At 36.3% G+C, this 9,229-nt stretch overlaps 2 protein-coding genes and 1 long non-coding RNA gene across 3 annotated transcripts; 2 read left to right on the forward strand and 1 right to left on the reverse strand.

Moving 5' to 3' along the window:
* Positions 224 to 1,017, reverse strand: LOC109344667 (uncharacterized mitochondrial protein AtMg00810-like). Its single transcript, XM_019583422.1, has 2 exons — positions 521 to 1,017; positions 224 to 395 (listed from the first exon to the last, which is right to left on the reverse strand). Exons 1-2 carry the CDS (start codon positions 1,015 to 1,017, stop codon positions 224 to 226), a joined length of 669 nt encoding a protein of 222 aa, XP_019438967.1.
* Positions 3,205 to 5,381, forward strand: LOC109344668 (ABC transporter C family member 5-like). The gene is made up of 5 exons (XM_019583423.1): positions 3,205 to 3,283; positions 3,391 to 3,527; positions 4,120 to 4,178; positions 4,841 to 4,988; positions 5,084 to 5,381. Exons 1-5 carry the CDS (start codon positions 3,205 to 3,207, stop codon positions 5,285 to 5,287), a joined length of 627 nt encoding a protein of 208 aa, XP_019438968.1. The 3' UTR covers positions 5,288 to 5,381.
* On the forward strand, positions 6,789 to 7,045 carry LOC109346055. The gene is made up of 2 exons (XR_002107467.1): positions 6,789 to 6,852; positions 6,970 to 7,045. It is a non-coding gene; the product is annotated as an uncharacterized LOC109346055 (long non-coding RNA).

Below are 9,229 nucleotides of genomic sequence, written 5' to 3' on the forward strand. Positions count from 1 at the left end.
TCTCTCTAACAATGTGACAATCTATATCAATATGCTTGGTTCTTTCATGGAACACCGAATTTGCTGCAATATGCCTAGCAGATTCATTGTCACAATAGAGGAGAGCAGGTTGGATGTATGATATTTTGAAATTTTCTAACAAGTAAGTGAGCCACCGAATCTCACATGAAGTGGTAGCCAATGCACGGTATTCTTCCTCTGAAGAAGAACGAGCCACATTTGTCTACTTCTTTGATCTCCATGACACTAATGAATCACCAAGAAATACACAATACCCTGTTATAGACTTCCTTGAATCAATGCAAGCTGCCCAATCTGAGTCACTAAAAGCTTTTAGTTGAAGAGAATATGTAGAAGAATAGAAAACTTCTTGACATGGACTCCCCTTGATATATCTAAGAACTCGAGTTAAGAATTTATAATGTGTATAGTGGGTTGTGCCATAAATTGGCTAAGTTGTTGCATAGCATAACTAATATCATGTCTAATATTAGTTAAATAAAGCAATCTACCAACTAACCTTCTATATAAAGAAGCATCTTCAAAAGGAGAAGTGTTGTCATGGTGTAACTTTGTGGTTTTTACCATGGGAGTTGACACTGGTCTTGCTGCTAGAAAACCAGTGTCAGCAAGAATATCAAGGGCATGTTTCCTTTGACAAAGGATTATGCCTGATTTGGACCTGGCCACTTCTAATCCTAAAAAGTATTTTAAGTTGCCAAGATCCTTTATTTTGAACAGTTTGTCAAGATGCTTCTTAACCATCATAATGTCATGTATATCATTGCCAGATAATACTAAATCATCCACATATATAAGAAGTGCAGTAAAACATTGATTTGCATTCTTAGTAAACAAGGAATGATCATGAGTAGATTGGACATACCCTAGTTCTTTCAAAGAGTTGGACAGTTTTGTATACCACTGTCTTCCAACCTGTTTTAGCCCATAGAGGGATTTATAAAGCTTACACACTTGGTTTGGTTTAGCATAAATGACACCTTGAGGTATGTCCATGTATACATCTTCATTAGATCACCATGTAAGAAAGCATTATTAACATCTAATTGGTGTATTAGCCAACCTTGTGAGGTTGCTATGGATAGAAGTCTCATTGTGGTTAACTTAACTACTGGTGCAAAGGTGTCAAAATAGTCAAGACCCTCTGTTTGGTTATACCCCTTTGCCACTAGCCTAGCCTTGTATCTTTCAATAATGCCATCAGACTAATGCTTAATCTTGTAAACCCAATTTAACCCTATAGATGTTTTATCATATGGCAGATCCATGATGGTCCAGGTATTGTTAAGCTCAAGAGCATTCAACTCTTCTTGCATTGCTTGTATCCAATGGGATTCCTTCTTTAGGCTCATTATGAATAGTTATGCTAAGGGCATGGTGAAGGTGTGGCTTGGATATGGCCTTGTAGGACAAAACAGATCCTAGAGGATGGTGCACATTTTCTGAGTTTATTAAGCTATGTGTGCTATATAAATTGCAGTGAAAATCCTGCAAGTAGGTAGGGGGTTGCCTTAACCTATTTGATCTTCTCAACTCAGTGGTATTCTCTGTGCCCTGATTGGCTTTATAAGTCTTTGAGTTCATAGGTTGAGTATCAATAGGATCATCTTCATCAGAAGGAGATTGCCTAGGACTAAAGGTTTGAGGGTCTAATAAAATTCCTAGATCACTACTGCAATTGTTATCTATTAGATGCTCATCTTGTTGCTTGGATTGATAAGGGAACAAGTGTTCATGAAAGACCACATGTCTAGATATAAAAATTTCTCTGGTATGGAGATCTAAAGCAACATATCCTTTTGTGCCACTCTTGTATCCTATGAAAACACACTTCCTGCCCTTGGGATCAAGTTTGGCTCTATTTTGGGTCAAGGTAGAGGCATAACACTGACATCCAAAGACTCTCAACTCATCTAAGTTGGGTTTAGATCCATTTAGTAATTCATAAGGAGATCTATTTTTTAGAACAGTGTAGTAATTCTATTTATTAGGTATGCTGCATGAGATACAACATAGGACCAGTAGGCCTTTGGCAATCCTGATTGAAAAATGAGAGTTCTTGTGACATTTAACAAATGCGTATGTTTTCTCGCAACTACTAAGTTATGTTGAGGTGTCTCAACACAGGAAGTCTCGTGTATAATTCCTAGTTCCCCAAAGAAGCTTGGTGAGTTAAATTCTACCCCGTTATTTGTCCTTATGATCCTAACAGTTTGTTGTGATGGGTCTGAATCAGTCTAACAAACTGCTGCATTAAGGATCTAGCCTCACCCTTAGATTTCATTAGGTAGATCCAAGTATGTCTACTACGATCATCTACAATAGTAAGAAAATATCTATGCCCATGTATAGAAATGCAAGAAATAGGACCCCAAATATCCATGTGAATTAGATCAAAGCAATCAATACTTCTATTCATGCTATTTGGAAAGGGAAGCTTAGTTTGTTTACCAATATAACAGTAATCACAAACCTTATATGAATCAAAATGCACATAGCTAAATTCTTTACAGATTGTATTCATTATAGAAGATGATGGATGGCCTAACCTAAAGTGCCACAAGTCAAAGAAAGAAACATTCAGAGCAGTATTCAAATTATTACACAAAGCAATCCTTTTATTTGTTACTTTCTTAAGCATATATAAGCTATTCCTCACTTTAGCATGTCCAATCATCTTCAAGGTAGTCATATCCTGGATTTCACATTTCAAATCATCAAAGATTAGCTTACATTTCATAGATAGTGAGCTTACATATAGAGGTCAAATTGAAAGCAAATTCAGGTATGAGCAAGACAACATGCAGTATGAAATATTTAGAGAATGTGATGGTCCCTGCATAATTTGCTTGCACAGAGGAGAAATTTGGTAGGCTCACAGTGATGGGTTTGATTTTATGGAAGGCATCAAATATAGACAAGTCAGGGCATACATGATCAGTTGCCCCTGTGTCTAGAATCCAGAATGAAGTAGTACCTGTGAGATCCTGCCTTTCTTGGCTTTGATCAGCTTTGTTAACATCAAAAGGCCTCATGCTCAGTTGATTTACTTTGTGATTGTAGTCAGTTTCATCAATAGCCTTAGGTTCACCAACACTTTTAAGCAACGAGGTCAATTATGCCTATTATTGTGGGCCAAAATTGAAGCTTGTCCTCTTTCTTTCCTCTTCTTCCTGTCATTCCATGACTCCCTTAAGGTCTGAGACATCATTTTTCATGGCACTGTTTACCAATCCACTTTCTTGGCTTGCTCTGCTTCCTTGTGAGTTTGGAGAGAATCCATGTTTGAAGTAACATGTATCAATTGTGTGGTTCTCTCTTCCATAATATGTGCAAAATTTTGATCCATTTGTCCTTGAATTGTTGTAGCTTCTTCCTGCACCCTTGTTCCTTCCTTGTGTGTATCCTCCTCTCTGTGTAGTTGGCTTGGATTTCCATTGTTGTTGCCTAGGATTGTTCATGTTGGGTTGGACTCTTCTATTAGTGCTATTGAACAACACCTTTGGGTTTGTTGAATTGTCTTCTGTTTGTGGCCTCTCTTATTGTTGGAGCAATGAAAAGACTTTGTTTATCAAAGGACGTGGCTCCATCAACAAGATTTGTGCCTTTGTTGTATTAAAATCCTCGTTTAATACTTTTAAGAAGCAAATGACGTATTCATTGTCCTTGTAACTCTTTATAATCTTGATCATATCACAATTGCATCTTGGTTGACATGAGCATGATGGCATAGGCCTCAAAGACTCTAATTCTTCCCATAGAGTCTTTAAATATGTGAAGTATGTTGAGATGGTTCTGTCTTCTTGCCTAATAGAATGTAATTCTTGCAGTGCATCAGACATTCGAAAGTGATCTCCCTTGGAGAACCCTTCTTTTAAATCTTGCCATAGTTTATAAGCATTATCTATGTATATGGTGCTTTGTCCAATTTGGGGAGTAATACACCTTGCAATCCATGAAAGGATCATTGTGTTGCATCGATCCCACACATCATATTCTGCATCTTACTATTTTGGTTCGTTGATTGTTCCATCAACAAATTTAAATTTGTTATTGGATCTCAGTGCCCTCTTCATTGCCCTGCTCCAAGTGATATAGAGTCTCCCATCAAGTGGAGGAGTGATAAGGGTAGCCCCTAGACTCTCTCCTGGATGCAGGTAATACGGATTCTGAATGTCATTGTAGTTAGAGTTGTATTGCATTACCTGCCCAAGCCGAGGGTTGGAAGGATTCTCCATTTTGCACACTTTTTCTGTGAGGAGAAGCGATATGTGTTTGGCTTGTTTTTGATTTGTTGAAGAAGATAACTTGTGCAACGGTAGGAAAGTTTTGCTCCTGATACTATATAACTTGGGCAGCTTATATTGAATTACCTCATTTCATTGAAGGAGACTCAAGCTCCTATTTAAACAGAACAAGCTCTAACTAACTATTGCTTGAATAACAAGCAACCCTTCAAAAAATAAAACCCCAATCGAATTAACCAACTTACCTGACTCATAACCAACCCAAAATAATGTGTATACAAAAATAGAAAACTAACAACCCAAGTAACAATACAAAGGAACCTGTGAAAGCCTAATAAATTGATAGCAACAAAACCATTATACATGGTTAACCAAGTCTGCTGCCTTGGAATAGAAAAGCTGTGACTGAGATCATTAGGCAAAGCTGATTGATCATCATAGACTATGTGAACCAATAATTCTGATTGAGGAAGCACCACTTCATGATTGTGAACTTGTTTATGGTCATGGCACAATTCTGCATTTGATTTAATAATACCAACCAAATGACTTTCTTCATCTTCTTTCAATAGCTCGTGGTTTATATTTGTAAGGGCTGTTCTAGTGGCTGCATTTGGTCTAGCTGCTTCACATAAGCTATTTTTCAAGATGCTTGGAAGTATTTTCCATGCACCGATGTCTTTCTTTGACTCTACACCAGCTGGAAGGATCTTGAATCGTGTAAGTTTTCCTGTTCTTTCCCCCCATCTTTTTTTATTATTTGTCTCTCCATTTCTGGTGTGCATCATATAAAAGGCTTATCTGTTTCCCACCAGGTTTCATTTGATCAAAGTGTTGTGGATCTTGATATTACTTTTAGACTAGGTGGATTTGCTTCAATAATACAGCTTATTGGCATTGTTGCCGTTATGTTAGAAGTTACATGGCAAGTTTTGCTCTTAGTTGTTCCAATGGCTGTTGCTTGTTTGTGGATGCAGGTAATCAAACATCTTCATGCTTTTTCAAAAAAGGCATGCTAAAGATACAAAGATGTGTCTTCTTAGCCAAAAACCAAGTCATGAAGGATATAGAATAAGGTTCATCTGTAGTAAAATTCATCAATTCGATTTCGAACCTATTTATCTTTTTTCTACTTGTTTTCAGAAAACAAATTCAATAAGGAAAAAGAAAATACTTTGACAAGGGACTAGAACTCCACCATTCAGATTGCGTTTTAGTTTTCTGTTTGCCTACATTCTGGTATTGTGATTTGATGATTTTTTTACTCTAAACCAATTCCGTTGCAGAAATACATGTCTTCCTCAAGGGAACTAGTATGAAATGTAAGCATCCAGAAATCTCCAATTATAAATCTTTTTGGTGAATCAATTTTCGGAGCAACTACCATCAGAGGTTTTGGACAAGAAAAAAGGTTCATGAAGAGAAACCTTTATCTTCTAGATGCTTTTGCACGACCCTTCTTCTACAGGCTTGCAGCTATCGAGTGGCTTTGCCTGCGCATGGAATTACTTTCCACCTTTGTATTTGCTTTCTACATGGTATTATTTTCTCTCTTATAGGTCCGTTACAAGGAAAGTCTTCCTCTGGTTCTTCATGGAGTATCCTGCACATTTCCTGGTGGGCAGAAGATTGGGATTGTTGTCCGTACCGGTAGTGGCAAATCTACTTTGATTCAGGCATTATTTCGATTGGTTGAACCATCAACTGGGAGTATCCTTATAGACAACATCAATATCTCGGGAATTGGTCTTCATGACCTTCAAAGCCATTTGCGTATCATACCACAAGATCCAGCATTGTTTAAAGGCACCATCCGAGGCAATCTTGACCCTCTTGAAGAGCACTCGGACAAAGAGATTTGGGAGGTTAGTATTACATGGACAATTTTCTTAATGCCTGCAAAGTTTAATTATATGCATGCAATAAAAAAATAAAGCCCTCTACGTCCAGAGGTAAATTTATTATTATCTATATCATACAATGCAATATTATTGAGGAGGGAAGTAAGAACAAGAAACTTAAAAAATGAACATAGAAACGTGATATCATTAAGATAAATGCAACAAAGTAACCTACGAAACCAAGAACAAACACCATATCCAACAAATTTTCTGTTACAAATCCACCCAAAACAAGCTAAGGTCAGCTTCCTCAATCACTATATCCAAAAACATACTGCATATGCCGGAAGCGACATTTCTTCCCAAACAAAAGCCATCTTAAAACTCGCATGGCCATAAAGAACTGCTTGTTTCCTGCTAAACCCTTTACATCCCCTGCAATTCACTGTGGCGGCTAATATATGAATTTCCTTTCGTCCTTTTTCCTCACTATACATCTTCGACAACTATTATCTTTTACTAAGAGAGGTCAAGAAGATTTTGTGTTTTTTTAATCTATGTGTTGCTTAACTTTAATCACAAATACATAATGGTCCTTGATTTTTTAAATTATGGCTGAGTAATGAGTTATGTTGGAGGTTATGCTCTATTTGATTGCTTCCAATATGTTTTTTCACAAGCACTAGATAAGTCTCAGCTTGGAGATATTATCCGTGAGTAAGAGCAAAAGCTTGATACACCAAGTAGGAAGTCCAAAATATTGAATATGTGTATGTTTTCTTTCCAAACCCCTTAGAAAAGGGTCAGAAAAATGTTTAGAGTTACTAGTAGCTATGTTGAGATTTATTTTAAATTTGCAGTGCTAGAAAAATGAGACAATTGGAGCGTAGGACAGTGGCAACTTGTTTCTCTGGGCCGAGCTCTACTTAAGCAGTCGAAAATACTTGTAGTTGATGAAGCAACAACATCTGTTGACACTGCTACCGACAATCTTATCCAGAAGATTATTCGAGAAGAGTTTAGAGACTGCACTGTGTGCACCATTGCACATCACATTCCTAGTGTTATTGATAGTGATCTTGTTCTAGTACTTAATGATGGTAAGTAGAGTTGCGTGCTATTCTTTGGTCTTGTTTCTTTCCTCCTGTTATACACCTATAACCTTTGCATTGTCGAAGTTTAAAACAAGATTTAAAGTCAAATCTTGAAATATCATTCATATGCGAAGAAGATATTTGCTCCTGACCTTGGCATGATTTTGATGAAGACACCAACATCACCAAAAATAAGAAAAGGAAGAATACTTATGAAGACAAAGAAGATTAAAGCTTCAAGATAATTAGATTAAGTCTCCAAGATAATTAGATTAAGTCTCTATAGGTACTTATATCCTAAAACTCTTAAATATACAAAGTAGTAATGCTCAAACTATTTTTAAAGAAAGATGAAACACTTTAAAATACTTAAAACAAATTTCCAAAAATAGTGTGTAACAGGTTACTTCATCTAAGTAACAAGTTACGTGTATGAGAAAAGAGTTATCCAACTTAAAACTGTTCAGAGTAATCCATTCCTGTATTTGAGTAACAAATTACCAGTTTTGATAAGTTGAGTAACCGATTATCCAGATTGCTGTAATCGATTACTGTAATTCGATTTTAAATGAACAGTGGACAAAGAGTTTGGGTAATCGATTACCCACTGTCAGTAATCGATTATTGAGAGCTGTTGAATCAGAATTCAGATTTCAAAATGAAATGTTTTCACTCCAAACGAAATCTCTTCACTTCAAACAACTCCTACACTTTCAGAAAGGCACTATGGGTGTTTAGAAAGTCTATATAAATGCTCTAATTCTCACAACACAAATATACAACAACACACAACTCTGATACAATTTCCAAAAGCTCTTAAACTTATTCTGAAGTTATTTCTCTACACTTTTTGCAACTAGTCCTTAACTTTCAAAGTTGTTTTTTCTGAAGTTGCTTAGAAGTGTTTCAAAGTTTTCCAAAGAGCAATATTACTTGGTATACATAAAGAGTTGATTGTATTGCAAGTTATACTACATTCGTACTTGTAAAGGCAATCTGCCATTATTGTACATTCTTCAATATTGTTGCAGAATACTTTCTTTCACGATGTGTCAAAAGAAAGAGGACTAGAATCACTTGGAAATGTGTTTTCCAAGAGTGAATAAGGATTAGGGGGTGTGTAAGGTACATATAAATCTCGGGGTGAGATATTGTAATTCAACTCATAATTCTTAGTGAAGAAATCTCTTGTGCTGCAAGAGTACTGGACGTAGCCTTCGGTGGACTAAAAGGTGAACCAGTATAAAAATCACCATGTATTCTCTTCTGCCTTATCTCTTTCATTTTATCTTGATTATTTTTCTGCATATATTTTCCGCTGCACGTTAACTCTTGATTTTGCAGAAAAAGTGGCCATAATTTTTAAGTCAACTAATTCACCCCCCTCTTAGTTGCAACCTCGTTCTTACAATTGGTATCAGAGCTTTTTTTGTGTGTAAGTTATTCTCAAAACTGATGCTACATCAAAGATGGTTGCAAGATCATTCCTAGGAGAAGGTTCTAACATAAACCGTCCTCCAAGTTTTGTTAGAGAATGCTATGACTTCTGGAAAATCAGAATGAGGATATTCGTAGAATCCCAAGAGTTGGATATATGGAACACAATTGAAGAAGGACCCTATGAACCCTTCACAATTATAAACAGTGTAAGGGAATAAAGCCTAAATCTTCATGGAATGATGAAGACAAGAAGAAAGTGCAATACGACCTTAAAGCCAAAAACATTCTTGTGTCGGCTCTAGAAGAAAAAAATTCCTTAGAGTGTCAAGTTGCAAAACGTTGAAAGAAATTTAGGACACTCTAGAAAGGATACATGGAGCCAAAGAAGTACAAAGGTCTACAACAAATAGCGAAGCATCAATATCAAAGCAAAAATTTACATGCTCAATATGCAGAAAACCAGATCATCTAAAATGTGCTTGTCCAACCCTACAAAAACATCATACTTTCAAAAGAAAGAAGGACAAGAAGTGTAGAAGAAAAAATGTTATATCAGAAGATAAAGATGATGGTTCAAATGCAGAAC

The sequence above is a fragment of the Lupinus angustifolius genome, chromosome LG04, assembly GCF_001865875.1.
Source record: "Lupinus angustifolius cultivar Tanjil chromosome LG04, LupAngTanjil_v1.0, whole genome shotgun sequence".
Lineage (NCBI taxonomy): Eukaryota > Viridiplantae > Streptophyta > Magnoliopsida > Fabales > Fabaceae > Lupinus > Lupinus angustifolius.